Raw genomic sequence first — 21,448 nt, forward strand, 5'->3', positions numbered from 1 at the left:
GGAGATAACAAGTTAAAAAAAAAAAATTAGCTTCAATATTTGAAAGTTAGTGATAAAATTTCATATCCATCTGTTAAAGTCTTTATTTTACCTTGCTTTGGTGAAACAAACAACTGTCAACATTAAGTTGTATTTCAGATGTCCCTAGAAAGACTGATTTACTATCAATATTAAATCACATTTCAGATGTCCCTAGAAAGATTGATTTACTATCAATATTAAATCACATTTCAGATGTCCCTAGAAAGACTGATTTACTATCAAATATTAAATCACATTTCAGATTTCTCAGTATGAAAAACAGAAACAGGATGCATTTGTTCAGCTGGAAGAGGTAAGATGTTGTGTAGTTCAGCTGGAAGAGGTAAGATGTTGTGTAGTTCAGCTGGAAGAGGTAAGATGTTGTGTTGTTCAGTATTAAAAAATCCAATCATTTCAATATTCAAAGAATCCAATCAATTCAATATTCAAAAATCCCCACATTTCAATATTAAAAAATCAATCAATTCAATGTTCAAAAATCCAATCAATTCTATTTTCAAAAATCCAGTCAATTCAATATTCAAAAATCCAATCAATTCAGCACATGCTATATTATAAAATCCAATCAATTCAGCACATGCTATATTATAAAATCCAATCCAATATTCAAAAATCCAATCAATTCAGCACATGCTATATTATAAAATCCAATCAATTCAGCACATGCTATATTATAAAATCCAATCAATTCAATATTCAAAAAGATATTCAAGACATCGTGTTGCCATTATTTAACTTCGCCTGGACTTTACAACCCGACAAATTTCTGTAGATCGACAATCCGCAGCAGACTGTTATATCTGTATGTGATGTGATTAATCAGACTGTTATATGATAGAATCATTTGATTTTCAGGAGAGAAGAAAACACAGAAAAACTGTGGAGTCCAAGAGGACAGCCGAGATGAAACTGGAGGCTGAGATTGACAAGTCAGATTATAATTCTCATTTCCTTCAAGCCAGCATGTAAACATTAGTAATTTGACAGACAGGTCGGAATATGTATGTGTAAGTAATATTTTTTTTTTTTCTAACAGGAATACTCAGTTACAGAAGGAGGTGTCCAGTCTGAAAGCTTACCTGAAGGTGGCCAAGAAGAGATTAAAGGTAACAAGACCTGTGTGAGAAAGTCGGGTTCTGAGTCGCCCCCTCACTGTGCGTGAGATTCAGCTTCTGAGTCCCCCCTTCACTGTGTGAGAGATTCAGCTTCTGAGTCCCCCCTTCACTCTGTGAGAGATTCAGCTTCTGAGTCCCCCCTTCACTCTGTGAGAGATTCGGCTTCTGAGTCGCCCCCTCACTGTGTGAGAGATTCAGCTTCTGAGTCCCCCCTTCACTGTGTGAGAGATTCGGCTTCTGAGTCGCCCCCTCACTGTGTGAGAGATTCGGCCTCTGAGTTGCCCCCTCACTGTCATGTCAGTTGCTATGTCAGTGATGTGTAGTAAGAAAAACAAATGGAACACTTGATCCGGAGGGATTGATAGCTTTCACATTTAATAGGGATTGAGGTGACTCAATATATAACATGTTTTGATTCAAATTTAATCATGATTGTGCTTTTGAAAAACAGTAAATTTATGAGCAATCATTTATCAAAAGTACCGTACTAAAACGAAAATTTTATCGAATAATGTTATCTTCAAAGATATCTGAAAGCGGTTAAAATTTTAGAAAACCCCATCTGGTCGACAGGTTTGGCACCCTGGGTATATTTTTTTTATAACTGAGCCCTGAGATATATACCTGAATCTGAATTTTTCACAAAACCAACATGATTATCTAGTTATAGATTTAATACCTTATATTGGTAATGTATAATACTTGCCAAAAGTATTGATAAGCATGATTCCTGAAAACATTTTCATGGTGTTTCTGTATAGAAAATATTTATCAGTATTGCACAGACCAAACTAGTCAGGTGCTGCCTGCATGGACAATATATAAAACATCATGCATGCGCACAAACATAACAGACTTCTGAATAAAATCTTAATGTGTCATCATGCATAAACACAACAGACTTCTGGATAAAATCTTTAATGTGTCATTGAAGTTTTTGTGAATATGAAATATAATAATTTCAGGAGCTTGATGCAAATTTCACTCTTGACAATGTATGTATAATTTCTGCCAAAAAATATCTTTTTCTAACCAGATAAAAACATTATTTTACGTAGACTGCAGATAATGTTGTATCAGTGAAGTAATCCGATAGCCAGATTCTCGTAGGCTTCTCTAGTCCAACTCTCTAGTAATCGGATAGGCAGATTCTCGTAGGCTTCTCCAGTCCAACTCTCTAATAGTCAGATCCAACTCTCCAGTAATCCGATAGCCTGGTTCAATCCAACTCTCCAGTAATCCAATAGCCTGGTTCAATCCAACTCTCTAGTAATCTGATAGCCTGGTTCAATCCAACTCTCTAGTAATCCGATAGCCTGGTTCAATCCAACTCTCTAGTAATCTGATAGCCTGGTTCAATCCAACTCTCTAGTAATCCGATAGCCTGGTTCAATCCAACTCTCTAGTAATCTGATAGCCTGGTTCAATCCAACTCTCTAGTAATCCAATAGCCTGGTTCAATCCAACTCTCTATCTCAATGTCCTCTATATACTGCGGCTTTTAAAGGGACTGGTTCACGCTTTTTGAAGAAGAAAAATAAAATAATTTTCATTTTTGATGTTGAACATTGAAAATATGGCTGCTCATTTAAAGTTGACAACCAAAATGTGCACCTTCTTACTACAAGGATAAGATCAATATTTTAGCCTTAACTCTGTGTTACTTGTGTAAACAAAGACTTGAGCCCTGTTTATGTTTACAAACAAACCAGTAAAATGATAATTTTGTAATTCTAAGCATTCTTAGTTTGCACAGACACAAATTTAATTTTCAAATGGCACATTTTATCTAAAGACTATATGAAATGTGATATGCGTATTATCGTGAACTTAGATCGATAACCTGTAAACAATAACATACCTCAAACTTTGTTTACACAACAAATAATAAACTCTCTATAGCGAGCTTGTCATGATTAATCTTACAATTTTTGTTTTTTTTTAGAAAAAAACTTTTAAACACAATAGACAGAAGATTTTGATCATTTAAAGTGAAAAACAAAATATTTTGGGGAAAATTGTGAATCGGTCCCTTTAACTGCATGTCTTCTGTCATATATACAGAAAAACCAGCTTAAAGCAAGGTGCTGGGGATGGAAGCTTAAAGCAAGGTGCTGGGGATGGAAGCTTAAAGCAAGGTGCTGGGGATGGATCAGTTAGAGATGTCATTTGTTATATCTAATGAGTTTACGATATGTTTCCATGTAACAGGAAATAGACATCACTTTGCTTTAAGCATGAATTCATTCGCTTCAACCATGTTATACTGTTCTGTCATATCAGAGAGAGAAATCACTGACAGAGCTAGACGTTGATTCGTAAATCCATTATAAAAAGATTCAATATCGAACATCTCCACGTTGATTCATAAATCCATTTTAAAAAGATTCAATACAAAATATTTATATTTTGTTTTCTCCATTGAATGGCTGTATACAGGATGAATTTCATCCTCATATTTTCAGGAAATGGGCAAATTGCCATTATCAGGAAATGGGCGAATTGCCATTATCAGGAAATGGGCAAATTGCCATTATCAGGAAATGGACAAATTGCCATTATCAGGAAATGGGTGAATGTATGAATTCTTTCATCATTTTAAAGTTGCATCAATAACTTGTAACCGATTCAAAACTAGATGAAATAATTTTCCTATTTAATTGTGTAAACAAAAAGTACAATGGGGGGGGGGGGGGTGTAATTAAATTACCCTGTATATAGCCTTACAATTTACAACCCGACTGTTGTGCTTATGAATTGGATTTTAAATCATGAAAAATGGAAATGAAACCCATCTATCTCTCTGGCAGTGATTTTCCTCTCCTGAATTTTCTCTGTCATTATCTCCCCTTTCCTACTTTCTACAGGGTGTTGATTCCCACGACTCGAGAATTAATTCTTTAACCGCAGAGTTTGATCGAGAGCGTTTGACCATGGAAAGTTCCCTCTCATCTGTCAGGCAGCAGGTAACCACGCCCACAGTTTGCCTTCAGGGTCACACTGATGAGATTATTAAGTTGTTTTATTAATCATCATTACACTGCACTTTAGACTGTCATTTAGAGAACCTAGACTTCATTTACAGACAAGCAGTGGATATTTTTATTTCATAATCCTAGTTTTATGCCATGGGCGAAGTAAAGACCGAGATAAATGCAGGGCTTTTTTAAAAAAATATAATTCCTTGTCGCTTCGTGTAGCAAAACTTTCCACCTTTAAATGTTTTTTCACGACGTTTGTTGACCCCCCTCAGCTACAGGATTTACAGCTTCACTTGGAAAGAGAGGTCGGAGAGAAGGAGCGCCTGCAGGCCAAGAACCACAGGCTGCAGAGTGAGCTCGCCGAGCTGGAGCGGCTCAAAAAAGTGCTAAAAAAACTGGAGCTCTCTAAGGATAAGCTGGAAAGTGAATATAGTGCTTATAAGGTATTGAGTCATGCCATTGCGCATGGTGCATGATGGGAAGTGGGAAGTTCACCATATTGAAAAAGAGCATGGTTGTTGATATTGTTTTGTTGCTGCGGCTTGTTATGACGGTGAAGCATTTTAGGTGGAAAAGAATTTACAAGCAGTTTGTAACGTAGCACATTTCACTCAAATGCAATGAAAATTTATTATGAATATCAATTAAAGTTATCCCTTTTTATTTGTTAGAAATGTAGTCCCCGTCTTTTTGTGACAAAAATTCTATGGCAAGAAAAGAAAAAAAACCCTGATATTTTACAGGATAGCCTTACATGTAGTTCCAAGTGTTCTAATGAATTGTCCACTAGCTGTGTAAGCATTATAAAGTATAGGGCATCCGACATCAAGATGTCTGTCAAAATGTCAATAAAATGCTCCAGGACATTTTGTTTCTGCAGAATTTAAAGCACGCACCAAAATATGTTAATATTTGTTTTCACAAGAAAGTTTGATGTTTTTCACTGTTGACTGTTTGATGTTTTGCACGTGGAAAGTTTGGTGTTTTTCATGGACTGGCCAATCAGGAAGAGGACACTTTTGTTTAAAGGCAACCAATTGAAATTAATTTTTTTATTTGTGTGAAACCAATGAAATTAAGGTGGCTCATTACATCAACATTTTATTTAATGGCTCATTAATGAAGCACCTCTTGGGAGGTATGATTTCACATCGAAAGAGTGAATTGCTGGGTATTGCATGTGAATATTTTGCAAGGTTTTTTTTTTCCAGATCAATTGATAAATAAAGTGTTTTGTTTGCAAATAAGACATTTTAAAATTCAAATTTCGTTGAATTTGATTTATGATATAGATCTATATTTAATAAAACATGCCAAGCAGACTTATGATACATAATGATACGTTCTAATTTTTTACTTAAAAATATTATGAAAATTATAAATGGTTATTTGTTGATATTTTTAGCTCACCTAAGCCGAAGGCACAAGTGAGCTTTTCTGATCAAAATTTGTCTGTCGTCGGCATCAGCATTAACTTTTCACATTTTCATCTTCTCCTCCAGAACCACTGGGCCAATTTCAACCAAACATGGCACAAAGCATCCTTGGGTGAAGGGCTTTCAAGCTGATTCAAATGAATAATTAATGGCCATGCCCCCTTCAAAGGGCAGCTATAAATCACAAAAATGCAAAAATAGGGTTTGGTTATGTAAAAATCTTCTTCTCAAGAACCACTCCTGGGCCAGAGGAGCTGAAATTCACATGAAAGCTTCCTGACATAGTGCAGATTCAAGTTAGTAAAAATCATGGCCCCTGGGATTAGGTTTGGCCCACAATAGGGACCAACATTTTACATGCAAATATGTATGGAAAATCTTTAGATATGGGCCAAGGTGACTTAGGTGAGCAAATGTGGCCCATATGGGCCTTTTGTTGAAATCTAAGTTATATTTGATAAACTTCTGACGGCTGTATCACATACCATGGTGATGAACTTAGTTTTTTATTCTGTTTGAACTTGGTTCGGATTTGGTGGAAAAACACTACAATTTCATGTAAAAAAAAAAAATTATTTTGGTCATTTTATTTCAATTTCTTCTTGAGATATATTTGTGTGATATATCTTTTTTTTTTTACATGTTCATTGAAGATTTCAGTCGTAGATTTAAAAGATATTAACGTATAACATTTTTAATTTTCATAAATATTTTTTTTAGTCTAAAAGCTTAGAACATCTGAGTCTCACGGGCATGTTTTATTAGATATTCATATGCATCAAATCACAGCGAAATTTGAACTCTAAAATCTCTTATTTATAAACAAAACACTCTTTTTTATCATTCCCAAAAACAAATTTCATATAAGATAATTTAGATCTTGTATTACTTTTTCAATGATGAAATCATGCATCAAATAAGGTGCTTTAACGAGTCATTGAATAAAGCTTTAAATGAGCTGGCCACCTTCATTAGGAGTCATTGAATAAAGCTCTAAATGAGCCACCTTTATTATGAGTCATTGAATAAAGCGTTAAATGAGTCTTCTTTATTACGAGTCATTGAATAAAGCTCTAATGAGCCACCTTTATTACGAGTCATTGAATAAAGCTCTAAATGAGCCACCTTTATTTGGCCTCATGTTCCTGACATTGCTGTCTTCCCAAGTGCAGTAAAAAGTCCTCATTGTACATCAAGATAACATCAATTAACAATAAATTAATTTTGTTGTTACTGACTTCGTATATATATATGTACCTGTACAATTTTGATTAAACATTATATAATTTTCCTTTATTTGTGATATCACTTTTGGGTTATCATGGTGGAATATAGACTAACAGTGATAAAAATCACATTAACACCTGCATTTGTGCTTCATTTTCTGATTTTTTTATGATAATATTTTATCTCGTCAAATTCCTTGTGAAGTCCTAAAATTAAAACCAACAGTGAGCTTTTCTTCACATGCTGTGATTTTTTAATGATGTGTTTTAAAACCTTGGCTTTAGTTTTTAATTGTACCTTACAGAACAAGGTGGAATCCGGATTTGTGGAGAAGGAAGACCTAGAGCGTGTCCGACGTGAAATTGAGGCTCGGTACCGCATGGAACTAAATAGGAAACTGGAGGATGTAAATCATTACCTGGAGGAGCAAGCTCGAGCCAGGGATAAACTGGATGTCTCTCGAGATGAAACCGAGTACAGAATCAGAGATGATCAAAAGAAAGTCCAGGTATTGTAAATCAGTCTGTGAAGAAAGTCCAGGTATTGTAAATCAGTCTGTGAAGAAAGTCCAGGTATTGTAAATCAGTCTGTGAAGAAAGTCCAGGTATTGTAAATCTGTGAAGAAAGTCCAGGTATTGTAAATCAGTCTGTGAAGAAAGTCCAGGTATTGTAAATCAATCTGTGAAGAAAGTCCAGGTATTGTAAATCAGTCTGTGAAGAAAGTCCAGGTATTGTAAATCAATCTGTGAAGAAAATCTGGGTATTGTAAATCAGTCTGTGAAGAAAATCTGGGTATTGTAAATCAGTCTGAAGAAAGTCTGGGTATTGTAAATCAGTCTGTGAAGAAAGTCCAGGTATTGTAAATCAGTCTGTGAAGAAAATCCGGGTATTGTAAATTAGTCTGTGAAGAAAGTCTGGGTATTGTAAATCAATCTGTGAAGAAAGTCCAGGTATTGTAAATCAGTCTGTGAAGAGAGTCCAGGTATTTTAAATCAACTTGTACTGAAGTTTGGCTAGTGTTCACACATTGGATGGGGTGTTAACTTGTTATATGAAATGGCAGAAAAGAGAGGGGGGGGACTACAAAACAGCAACCAGTTAAATTCAATTATTTATATTGTATAAAAGCGAATGCTATGAAATAAGTTATAGATGAGTTTTTTTGTGCTGTATGGCCCTACGCAGATTTTTCCTGCTGCGTAGGTGCTAGTATTGTACAATATTTGAAAAATTTGATGATGGCAAATGCCTTCTGTTTGATGATGGCAAATGCCTTCTGTTTTATGATGGTGAATGCCTTCTGTTTGATGATGGTGAATGCCTTCTGTTTGATGATGGCGAATGCCTTCTGTTTGGCTTTTCCCAGGAAGAGAACTCATCCCTGCGGCTGAAATACGAGCAAGCTCTAGCTGAGAAGGAGAGTCGTGAGATGGAGGCCAAGCGGTTCCGTGAGCTGTACGAGAGCGAGATGCAGTGGAGGATGAGACTGAGTAACCAACTGATGCAGACATCAGACAAGGCCTTCACGTACAAGTCAAAGTTAGTGTAAGTCCAGCTCCACACAGGCATGCGGAAGCTGGCACATTATTTTGTTGGGTTTTTTTTTTCTCTTTATGTTTTGTTTTAGAATTTCTGTCTTGTGCTGGTCTTTGTAGCCGGTATGATGTCACAATCAGATTTCTACACCATTAATTTTCATTTATTTGCTGTAATTATCAATCAATTTTGAATTTTTGTGAAGTGCATGTTTAGAATTTTGGTTACATGTAACTGTTTGGAGGATGTAGCATACTATACCACTGTCGAGTATATCTACTCACTACAGTAAAACACACTTGTAACAAACACACTTAAAACTAAGTCCCTCCTATTGCAAAGTGATATTTATTCTCCTATGAGAGGAAAATAACAGAAATTTTATTGGATATAACGAAGTTTGGTCATAACAAATTTTTTCACTGGCCCTGGAGGTTCGCTATAACCATGTTTTAATGTATAATGAAGTTTGGTTATAATGAACTGTTTCTCACTGGCCCTGGAGGTTTGCTAAAACCATGTTTTACTGTATAATGAAGTTTGGTTACAATGAACGCCATCAGAGTCTTGATTTATTTATTTTTTTTACTTTTTTTATCTTTCTCGTACATGCATTATGCATACTGTGCCTGTACTTATTTTAGCGGGATTCATATCTTAAAGTCTTTGGCTGTGAACCAAAAGCGCTTATTCATTATTGCTCTAAGATATGAAAGTCTCTCTGTTGATCCATATTAACCACAGAGCAAGTGCGAAATCATGATTACACCAGATAAATTAATGCATCTATTCAGCTCCGACTGCGCTATTTTCTAGTACGCTAAAATAAGTACACCTTTATAAATGCTCGTGTTAATTTAGTCTAAAACTGTACAAGTTCTTATAAAAAGATTTTCTAATGACAAGTATTTCTGCCAATCCTAAGTTCTTCCTAATACATGTATATCTCCATTTATTTGCTTTTTCTTCAGCTTAGAGAAACAGAAAAACAGAGCGCTGAACACGCTAGGAAACTTAACCTTCTCAGGAACACTGAACGGTCAGTTGCTGGACACCAGCCGAATATCGGGAACCACTGATGACCTGTTTACCAACAAACTCAAGGCCGAGTTGGATCGCAGCATCAACAAGCATTTAGAAGCAGGTATGCTTAAAATGTTTGGAGGTTCCTTGTCATAATGTAGTCTTCGCTGTCACATGGACAGCTTTTATTTTCAGTGGTAACTTCCTCACTGAATACTGAAAGAATTAACATTTTCACATTGTACCTCTGACTATCTATCGTAACATTTAATGGGACAATTTTCTTTCAAGATTTAATGTGTAAATCACAGAGAACATTTAATGTGTAAATCATGGAAAGCATCAGCGAAGTAAAATCCTTACATTACTTTTCGACTTCAAAATTTTGTTGCTCCGGTAATGCATCATGGAAATAAAGCAATTCTAAATCAAGGGGGGGGTAGTTTTCCACTCCAAGTTAAGTTTTCTTCTGTTTGCATTGTATACTACTTATTAGAATCTAAACGTATGTTGAATTTATTTTGTTAAAAATCTTTTAAAGCAAAAATTCAAGTATTTTCAATATTTTTTAAAGGGGCATTAGCTGTGAAAGTGATGGGAACTATTTTTTTTTTTCAAAAATCTCTCAATGACATAGGGATATATATTATTAATGACCAATAAAACATTTATTTTGTACAAAAACAAGAGAAACCTAATATAACTGCTTTTAGTGTAAAGAAATATGTAAGGAAGAATTATTGTCTTGCAAGACAATAATTATATAAACACCAAAATTACACATTAATTTGCATGTTTTCAGGTTAAAAGTGTTTGAAATAATTGAAAACTGGTGTTATTACTGAAATATAATCATAATATAGAGCAATTTTCATTGAATTCAATTTTTGGTGACAGAATGATAGCTAATGCTCTTTTAAAGATGATGATAAATTTTCTTTTACCTATGGCAGGCCTTTAGCCTGTGTAAGCCCACTTCCATTTTCTAGCTTGTGTATTACCTTTTCCTATTTGTTAATTGGTGTTTACATGTTTTAAGTCCTCTCCTATTGATTAGCACATTTATAATCTATGTAAGTCCTCTCCCTATTGGTCAGTAGACTTTTAGTTTATGCAAGTTCTCTCCCTATTGGTTAGCAGATCTAATCTGTGTAAGTCCTTTTCCTATTGGTCAGTGGACTCTTAGTCTGCGTATGCCTTCTTCCTATTGGTTAGTAGACTCTTAGTTTATGTAAATCCTCTCCCTATTGGTTAGCAGATCTAATCTGTGTAAGCCTTCTTCCTATTGGTTAATGAACTCTTAGTCTATGTAAGCCTTCTTCCTATTAGTCAGTAGACTCTTAGTTTATGTAAGTCCTCTCCCTATTGGTTAGCAGATCTAGTCTGACGTGTGTAAGTCCTTTCAATACTAGTATATCTTCACAAATAAAGTGAAAAGTAATTTAAATTAGAAAGTTTAATTAAAAACATTTGTGCATTTCTTATGGAAATAACAAATTCTGTAATCTGTAGGTAATTCAATGTCAGGTTTATAGAAATAACAAATTCTGTAATCTGTAGATAATTCAATGTCCGGTTTATAGAAATAACAAATTCTGTAATCTGTAGGTAATTCAATGTCAGGTTTATAGAAATAACAAATTCTGTAATCTGTAGGTAAATCAATGTCCAGTTTATAAAAATAACAAATTCTGTAATCTCTAGGTATACGATTCGATGTCAAGTTATTATGAAGTGGTAAGGATTCGTTTGACACGTGTGGATGCATTTAATTAGAAATCTTTTTCACCACATATTTTCGATTTAATTTCTTCATACCACCCCCTTGCTTCCAGATTGTTTTAACTGTATACATGTAAGAGACTTTAAGCAATAATTGTTTCCGAGTGTATGGAGATAATATAATACAATCTTTCTCCATAAAATCAAAACTTTGGGAGAAAGGGGCTGGGATTCACATCATTATGTGAAACTGGAAACAATTATTGCTTATAAAGATTTGTGTCATCCCATATACCTGTATCAGCAATACTGTTTAATTTCCCACCAAATACTAACACTTGTGGCAAAATGAAATGAGAAGAAAACAGTCAGATGATCTAGTAATATTGAGAGACATTTTCGTTGTGTTCTTCAATATCTGTGTTCACGTGGAAGCTTTCCTACTTTGTATTTGATTGTGTAATGTTCTTTTCAGCACCCCATGACAATGGAAAACCTGTGATCCGCCTACAGAGTGATACCATGAACTCCTCATATGCCAAATCTAATGCAGACTACTTAGAAGTACTTCAGAGGAAATACCTAGTCTAGCCCTCCTCCTAAATCTTCCATTTCCATTTCATCACATCTGCAGTTTCAACATTTTCTCTGGAGGATGGAATGACAGAATAATCACATTATAAATCTCATTTTGCCTACATATTCCTGATTTTTTTCAATGACAGAAAAATCAATTTCGTTTTCGTTGGAATATGTGTAAGAGCTTATATGCGCGTATCATTGTCAGAAATGCATGGTTGATTTCGTCTTTTGCTCATCATTGATGACCGTGAGGAGTAAAAGAGGCGATCAGCCGTTGGTATCCGGCGATGATACGCTTTCATCTTTTGTGATATGCAATATTATGGATGTGCATAATTCAAATCAAAACTGCATTCAGTCACGTGACTTCACTGATGCACAGACTTTTTTTCTGTACTGCAGTATCTGTAGTACATCCTGACTGGTGGTCAGTTTAACTTAGTAATACTACTTATTAGTACTGCATGAAATGTGACAATGAGGGACTATCTATCGTCATACACTTGTACTCACTGTTATGCAATACCGTTTTTGGGGTGTTTTTTTTTACCACAGATTACTTTTTAAATACACACAACTTCTGTGATATTATTAAGTTTTATAACTTCATAAAAAAAAGAACAGCGTATAATCCAGTAGACATATACACATATCTACTATATATATACACATATCTATTATCTATCCATGTATATATATATATATATTCATAATGTATTTTAAAACATGAATGTTTGAATGGATTCGAGCAATATTTAGACAGTTGTGATAGAGACCGTAGAACAGGAATCTAAAACTGGTGATGAATTTAAATACTCATTGTGGTGGCATCTCTTGTACAATGCCAACAGAGGTTATTAAACACAGCAAAATAAAGGTGACAGGAAGATTATCAAACAGCAAAATAAAGGTGACAAGAAGATTAATAACGGTGATTGGAAGATTTTTCAGATTCAGTTTTCAGGGCTTCTCTGCCATCCTCAAATTTTCTTCAGCGTCAAACTGATGCCGGTTTTGGGTAAATTTTGAATTATAAACCAATCTAGTCAACATGAAAATGTATGTGTGTAAATATTTCAGTTTGCACTGGTTGAAATATGCAAGCATAACGGATGCACCTGATCTAGAAATTCTAATAGTTGGGAGAGATATTGCACGCTATATATTACAGCATATTTAACTAATTAGGCAGGTTTGTGTATGATTTTTTAATTTAGTTCAGCTTTACTGGGTTTTAATGCACGATTGGTTCACGTCCGTCCTATCAGTTATAGATGAAATGGTGTTCAATTTACCCGTCTTACCAGTCACGGAAATCATTCGGTTTCCACACGTGTAAATTTTATTTTTATTATATCATTTTATAACTATCGGTGTATTGTCATCTTGAATTTTACATTTTATTATAAAAGTGATGATATTTTGATATATAAAGATTATTTTAAATGACCCCTGTGTGTGTTTGTTTTATTAAGCCTGGGTCAGTGATGGTAGGATATTTGAAATGAACAGACATGTGATGGTGCTAAAAAAAAATTCACGTTGCTCGTGAAGCCCTTACCTGTATTGATTTTTGTGCGGAGCACATTGATTTTTATGCTTTGTTAAAACAAGAGTCTGAAAGTGGCTGATTCATATTAAAACTCCGTTCTATGAATATTTTATACATTTCTCCATAAAATGAACATAACTGATTGAAAACGCATGCATACTAAGGTCTGCCATCGCCCTTATTATCTTCTCACAAAAGTTTTTGGCGGGAATATGGTAATGTTTTGTACAAGGAAATGTAACAACCCCCCCCCCCTTTTTCCAGATTCTGGGATGTCTGGTAACGCATTTTAAACTGCCGCCAGGAGTGATTCTAAACGGATTCCAGATGACTGAAAATGTTGCAATGACTAATGAGCATTTTGCTTCTTTTTAAAGTAAAATATCTTAGCATGCAAAAAATGAATCGTGAGAAGGATAATATAGACTTAACATATCTGTTTGTGGTATCTTTAAGCTCTTTATCCAGTTGAGATATCGGTAAGTTTTGCTGTTAACCTCTTTATTCAGTCGAAATATTGGTAAGTTTTGCTGTTAACCTCTTTATTCAGTTGAGATATCGGTAAGTTTTGCTGTTAACCTTTATTCAGTTGAGATATCGGTAAGTTTTGCTGTTAACCTCTTTATTCAGTCGAAATATTGGTAAGTTTTGCTGTTAACCTCATTATTCAGTTGAGATATCGGTAAGTTTTGCTGTTAACCTTTATTCAGTTGAGATATCGGTAAGTTTTGCTGTTGACCTCTTTATTCAGTTGAGATATCGGTAAGTTTTGCTGTTAACCTTTATTCAGTTGAGATATCGGTAAGCTTTGCTGTTAACCTTTATTCAGTTGAGATATCGGTAAGTTTTCCTGTTAATCTTTATTCAGTTGAGATATCGGTAAGTTTTCCTGTTAACCTTTATTCAGTTGAGATATCGGTAAGTTTTGCTGATAACCTCTTTATTCAGTTGAGATATCTTTGGTACCAGTAAACTCTTTATTCAGTTAAGATATCAGTCACTTTTGTTGTTAAGCTCTGTATTCAGTTGAGATGTGGCCGAGTGGTTGGAGCATCGCGCTCAAAATCACACAGCCTCTCACCTCTGTCGGCGCGGTTTCGAATCCCGCTCGTGCCGGTAAGTGAGAAAGTTTTCCAGTTTACTTTCTGAAGGTCGGTGGTCTCTTCCCCGTTACATTGTATCTAGGTTCTCTCATCCACCAATAAAAACTGGTCGCCACCAGATAATTGAAAAATTGTTGAGTGTGGCGGAAAACATCACTCAATACATGGTACCTTTAATCTCTTCAGTTGAGGTATCTCAATTTTATCGTTGATCTTTTTATATAGGCAAGATATTCGTGGGTGGTATCGGTTAGTGTGTTGTACGGGTGAGATATTCGTGGGTGGTATCGGTTAGTGTGTTGTACGGGTGAGATATTCGTGGGTGGTATCGGTTAGTGTGTTGTACGGGTGAGATATTCGTCGGTGGTATCATTTAGTGTGTTGTACGGGTGAGATATTTGTCTGTGGTATCGGTTAGTGTGTTGTACGGGTGAGATATTCGTCGGTGGTATCGGTTAGTGTGTTGTACGGGTGAGATATTCGTCGGTGGTATCTGTTAGTGTGTTGTACGGGTGAGATATTTGTCTGTGGTATCATTTAGTGTGTTGTACGGGTGAGATATTTGTCGGTGGTATCGGTTAGTGTGTTGTACGGGTGAGATATTCGTCGGTGGTATCGGTTAGTGTGTTGTACGGGTGAGATATTTGTCTGTGGTATCGGTTAGTGTGTTGTACGGGTGAGATATTTGTCTGTGGTATCATTTAGTGTGTTGTACGGGTGAGATATTTGTCTGTGGTATCTGTTAGTGTGTTGTACGGGTGAGATATTTGTCTGTGGTATCGGTTAGTGTGTTGTACGGGTGAGATATTTGTCTGTGGTATCTGTTAGTGTGTTGTACGGGTGAGATATTTGTCTGTGGTATCTGTTAGCTCTTTATTCAGATGAGATATATGTGGTACCTTTAAGCTCTTTATTCAGTTGAGGATTTGAGATATCTCAATTTTACCTTTAATCTTTTTATACAGATGAGATATTCGTCGGTGGTACCGGTTAGTTCGGTATTTAGGTGAAATATTAATCGGTTAGCGAGGTATTCAGGTGATATATTCGTTGGTGGTATCGGTTAGCGCGGTATTCAAGTGAGATATTCGTTGGTGATATCTGTTTGCGCGGTATTCGGGTGAGATATTCGTCGGTGGTACCGGTTAGTTCGGTATACAGGTGAAAAAGCAATCGGTTAGTTCGGTATACAGGCGAGATATTCGTTGGTGGTATCAGTTAGTTCGGTATTCAGGTGAGATATTCGTCGGTGATATCTGTTAGCGTGGCATTCGGGTGAGATATTCGTCGGTGGTATCGGTTAGTTAGGTATACAGGTGAGATATTCGTCGGTGTTACCGGTTAGCGCGGTATTTGGGTGAGATATTCGTTGGTGGTATCGGTTAGTGCGGTATTCAAGTGAGATATTCGTTGGTGATATCTGTTAGCGCGGTATTCGGGTGAGATATTCGTCTGTGGTACCGGTTAGTTCGGTATACAGGTGAAAAAGCAATCGGTTAGTTCGGTATACAGGTAAGATATTCGTTGGTGGTATCGGTTAGTTCGGTATACATATGAGATATTCGTCGGTGGTACCGGTTAGCCCGGTATTCGGGTGAGATAGTCGTTGGTGGTACCGGTTAGTTCGGTATGCAGGTGAAATATTCGTCGGTGGTATCGGTTAGTTCGGTATACAGGTGAGATATTCGTTGGTGGTACCGGTTAGTTCGGTATACAGGTGAGATATTCGTTGGTGGTATCGGTTAGTTCGGTATACAGGTGAGATATTCGTTGGTGGTATCGGTTAGTTCGGTATACAGGTGAGATATTCGTCGGTGGTACCGGTTAGTTCGGTATTCAGGTGAGGTTGATACCGGTAGCGTGTTGACCTCAGTTATACACCATATGTACCTTTGTGACATTCTGTATATATGTTTTCGTCAATGTCAACTTCTTTCGTGCTCGATCGTTCGATATGTTTTCCCTGAGGTCGATATATGTGTGGATTGACTTCATAAAAATGCAGTGCTTATATCAGTGATACCACTTATACAACTGGGCGGCAGGGACCGACAACAGTTCTAAAGTCCTGCATTTACTTTCTTAAATTTCATTTACATATTATACATGTATGTGAAAGGACGAAATGGTAAAAGTACACGAACATACGGGGTGTACCTGTATTATATAGGGAGGCCTTCGTCACGATTGTGTACTGTAATCTATGGGTCAGATGTTGAATGCCGGATGTGTTCTAAGATCTTTTAAAATATGAAAACGTATTTTTTCAAATGTAAACTCTTGGTCAGTGAAGGTATGGTATGCATAATTGAAATGCTTCTTTACCAATTGTAGATATATACATAATAAAAATACCGCTAATCCGATTGAGTAGACTCGACTAGTGGTAGTTTCTTTAATTCTTCATGAGTATATACTACGAGTGTAGATCTTTCTATGCTTATTTCTGGATATATAATATATAGAACGGCACATTTTTCTCCTGTTCCGAAATGGAACCTGACGTGTGCTGGCGGAAAGCGCCGTACATATCATGTAATTCCTAATTTTAATGAATGAAACATCTCTTTAATATATACATATACATACGAATCACGGCCCCACAAGGAGTCGTGTTTTACAAAGAACACTTACGATTATGAGACGTACACAATTTGACACATGGAGCAGTTTAATATATTACTATTAAAGGTGTATACACGTACATACAGTGTTTGTTGCTTCCGTGGACTTGACGATTAGTCGATCTAACTCGTAAAACTGCCAGCTCACATCGCAACAATAAAATAACTATGTACTTTATATATTAAACTATCTTCCTAGGGGAGGTTATGAATAGTCTCAAACAATTATTCAATGTATCGATTAATGCATTTTTCATTTATAGCATATATAATGGAATAATGGATTGATTTGACAAAACTGTAAAGGGCTGCCGCCTTTCATATTTCACATGATATGAAATGTACACGCACGAGGGAAATAAAACAGTATTGATTCCTGCAAAAGAATTTGCGGATTTTTAAATCGTCTCCTTTACAGATTTGATTTCAATAGTTATGAAATTTAAACACGATATTGTACGTCTCGTTCAATTATGTTCCCTGTGAATTTAATCGTTCAATTGTAAAAGGACTTGTCGAGAAACGAGCGGTATTGACAAGCGGTTTTTGCTTGGCATGACTTTTAAAAATATACCTCTATAGTGAATTTACTGTATAGAAAATCGTAAGCTTGTCAACATATATCAGAATAAGTAGTATATGTTGTATATGTAGCTGGTCAATACAAACAAAACTGATCGCGGTGCTATTTAAGAATCTTTATCCAATAAGTGTTGGTTATTTGTTAAGACACAACCGGAGCTTAGTAATGATGCCAGTTTAATCATTCTAAATCCTCTTAAACTCTCGGATCATATTTGGAATACTCCAACGAGTGCGTGCGCCAAGTTTCGTTTACAATTATGGAATAACACAATTTAATTTTCCTCGGAGATCGCTCTGTCGAGTAGTTAGTTGGTTCCTAAGGAATAAGAAATGGAGGATTCCACTGTCTGTGTTGAATTTGATTCATTTTAACGCGAACCAGGCCTGCCACTCAAACAAAAACAAAAATTAGCGACAAAGTCAACACGGACGTGGGGTGGCAGATTAGATAATTTTATCTACCCGACAATTGACACACTGTTCAAGTATTTCCAATAATTTGGGAGAAGAGGATATGTTTGTGGGATAGACATGACTGGTTGAAGTACGTCTGGTATTTTCAGGAATAAATAATGAGTTTCGGAGCAGGCGGTGACGTGAAGAAAAAGAAGGTGTTTTACGATGAGTACACCGGCAGTTTTTACACCGAGTCCAAAATGGAAGCGCTACAAAGACAATGTGATTACCGTTCAAAGATGGCGGGAGTTCTGAACAGATCAGAAGCCGCGAGACTTAGGGTGAAGCACAACACCGTGCAAGCTGCTCAACATATATTCGAAATGAAGAACGAACGAGAGAGGACTATGTATCAGGAAAATCTCAAGGACCATCAAGCCTACAAGCAGGTGCTCGAAAATATAGTAAAAGAACGCGCCAAACAAGAATGGGACGACAAATATGGAATATACGGCGCCGGAATCAACAGACAGGAACTTGATATCGAGGTTCAGAAACAATTACGTGAAATGTCTCCCGTAGTCAAGCGGAAGAGGGCTGCAGAATTCCTTCTTAGTCAAAGGAAAAGGGTAGAGGTGTTCGATAGAACAAAGAAAACTCCGGAACTTCTCGAGAAAGTTCATAAGAAGAGGATGGAACAAATTGAGAAAGAGAAGGAAATCGAGGAATCCCCTCGAAAGACTCCGAAGTTGATTTTGCCGCCAATTACCGTGACGTTAAGGAGAGAAGACAGTCGAAGTAACATCGAGGTGGCTAATGAAATGTCATCTCTACCAACCGTTTTTGTCACACAAAGATCCAATATATAGAGATGCGCATAGAGGCGGATCCACAACATGTTCAAACGTGTGCGACTTTTCTTTTTCCGCCAACGCCAAATGGGTTGCAGCCTGATGGAAACCAAAGAAATCTTTTAGCCAAAATTTTCGTATCAGGGACAAATTGCAATCCCAGTAACTCTCGTCTAGATCCGCCACTCCCAGTTATTCTCGTCTAGATCCACCACTCCCCGTAACTCTCGTCTAGATCCGCCAGTCCCCGTAACCCTGGTGTAAAACAGAGGTTTCGGTGCTGCTGTAATGCAGGTTTATGGAGGTATTGTTACACGAGCAGACCTTAGAGGTGAAACTAATCTGTAAATAGGTGTCAAAATGGTTGTGCTACACTCATATGGATGTGTCGGTTTAATTGGTGGACTTTAATTACATCTACAGTATGTATGAACCCTTCTGTTTGAAATAGAAAAAGTAACTAAGATATGGCTTTCAACAAAATATAACATTAACTATAGAGTCTTTCTCTCTCTCTCTCTCTCTCTCTCTCTCTCTCTCTCTCTCTCTCTCTCTCTCCATTCGCTATAAGCATAATGAAAATTCAACAATTAGGTAATTTTAATGTGTATTAGTGTATAAGATATTTAATGTTTGTTTATGTGAATGGCATGGTAATTTTATTGTGTATTAGTGTATTAATTTTTCTGTTTGTTTATGTGAATGGCTTATTAATTTTATTGTGTATTAGTGTATTAAATTTTTTTTGTTTTTGTTTATGTGAATGGCGTGGTAATTTTATTGTGTATTAGTGTATTAAATTTTTTGTTTGTTTATGTGAATGGCGTGGTAATTTTATTGTGTATTAGTGTATTAAATTTTTTGTTTATGTGAATGGCTTATTAATTTTATTGTGTATTAGTGTATAAGATATTTAGTGTTTGTTTATGTGAATGGCGTGGGTAATTTTATTGTGTATTAGTGTATAAGATATTTAGTGTTTGCTTATGTGAATGGGCGTGGTAATTTTTATTGTGTATTAGTGTACAAGATATTTAGTGTTTGTTTATGTGAATGGCGTGGGTAATTTTATTGTGTATTAGTGTATAAGATATTTAGTGTTTGTTTATGTGAATGGCGTGGTAATTTTATTGTGTATTAGTGTATAAGATATTTTTAGTGTTTGTTTATGTGAATGGCATGGTAATTTTATTGTGTGTATTAATTTTCTAGTGTTTGTTTCTGGTGTTGCTTCATTTGATTGAGCTATGTACAACACGCTTTAATTTCACTATGCGAAATTTGGAATCATGTTTGCTACATTGTATAAACTTCCTCAAGTCTGTATGTTTTTTGTCAGCTTTGTGAGTATTGATAGATGTTTTCGTTGTTTTTTGGATGAATTTTGTTAATGTTTAAATGTTCAATAAAACAGCTTTGAAAGCACGGAGTCCACGTCCCCTTTTAACATGTTTAAAGTGTTATCTATATCTAGAGCTTGTACATCCGTTTATTTATATTTAGGACGCTCTATATGTCTGTCGAAAGGTTTTATCAATCCATAAAATAAACAAAATACGTCTGATTTTATGGTATATATCAACCTGAAGTGGGTTTTATTTGTGTCGATATAAATTATGTAAAACTTTATAAAAACGTGTCGTGTAGCGCGCCTACACGACAGTTATCGCGATTCACTTGTACTGTTCAATAGGGGCACCTGTAAAGTGCGAGATCGAAACGAAACAAAGTCTAACGAAACGAAACGAAACGTAACGAAACGAAATAGACTGTATAACCAAACTCTTTTAATTATAATGATCAAAAATGCTATCTCAGACCCCTGTGAAAGTTACCACATATAAATAAAATTCGCCTCCCCGTTGATATGTAGGTTTTTAGGTTGATTAAAACAAAGTTGGAAAGTGGGGGGGGGGGGGGGGGGTGTGTTAAACACAATGTACATATAAGAAGTTGATTGAATCATAATTACCTTGTGCAATAATTAGTTTCGGATCCAGAAATTTCAGAAAGGGGGGGTTACATTATCATAGGTCAGATCCGGAGGGAAACACTAAACGAGGGGTGGGGTGGGGGGGGGGGGGGTCGCCGGCGTTGGATCCGCTTTTGGATATGTCTTCCAGTTGTCTTTGTAATTTCTGTTTCCCTTGTTCATAAGCCTTTTCATTTTACAAAATGCTAACCTCCTCTTGATATTATTGCATAAAAATTTTTTCCGTTCCGTTTTCAATTCCCCGCATTAGCAAAACCCCAAAAATATAGAGTTATCTTTAGACTTACTGTATATCAATGATGATTTTTGATAGTGCATGTATATACATCTTACCGAATTGCATTCATATGATATGGTGTACTTTTTTTTTTTTTTTTTTTTTTTTTTCATCAATTAAGTACATGTACCCGCACCTCACCAGTCAGAGATAAAATAAGAGGTTACACGTCTTCCTGCTTTCAACTTTCTCAGACACCATTCTCTTCAAACAATGTTTGATGCTAACTGATGGGCCGCTTAAAAATTATCGGTCAACCCGAAAGACCACATCAACAGGGAAGAGAATTTCATTTACATGTCGTAACTTTCAAAGGGGGCCTGAGATACCATTATTTATTACAGTATATCATGATTACACAGTCTGTTTCGTTTCGGTAGGTTTCGGGTTTTTAAGTTTTTCA

General features: G+C 35.9%; 1 protein-coding gene across 14 annotated transcripts in view; it reads left to right on the plus strand.

The window, feature by feature from the left end:
- The window catches only part of LOC125677925 (ankyrin repeat domain-containing protein 26-like), a 101,396-nt gene extending 88,283 nt beyond the window's left edge, over positions 1-13,113 (plus strand). For 7 of the 14 annotated variants that reach the window (XM_056145168.1, XM_056145169.1, XM_056145172.1 and 4 more), the window contains 10 exons: positions 284-334; positions 898-971; positions 1,079-1,148; positions 2,123-2,152; positions 4,025-4,123; positions 4,411-4,581; positions 7,106-7,309; positions 8,168-8,340; positions 9,309-9,481; positions 11,558-13,113. In XM_056145168.1, coding sequence (XP_056001143.1) covers positions 284-334; positions 898-971; positions 1,079-1,148; positions 2,123-2,152; positions 4,025-4,123; positions 4,411-4,581; positions 7,106-7,309; positions 8,168-8,340; positions 9,309-9,481; positions 11,558-11,673 — 1,161 coding nt within the window. In that variant the 3' untranslated portion in view covers positions 11,674-13,113. The remainder of the gene's footprint in view (positions 1-283; positions 335-897; positions 972-1,078; positions 1,149-2,122; positions 2,153-4,024; positions 4,124-4,410; positions 4,582-7,105; positions 7,310-8,167; positions 8,341-9,308; positions 9,482-11,557) is intronic. The other 7 variants (XM_056145170.1, XM_056145173.1, XM_056145181.1 and 4 more) reach the window with 3 other exon arrangements.
- Positions 13,114-21,448: the final 8,335 nt, after the last annotated feature.

Source organism: Ostrea edulis, chromosome 7, assembly GCF_947568905.1.
Source record: "Ostrea edulis chromosome 7, xbOstEdul1.1, whole genome shotgun sequence".
Taxonomy (NCBI): Eukaryota; Metazoa; Mollusca; class Bivalvia; order Ostreida; family Ostreidae; genus Ostrea; species Ostrea edulis.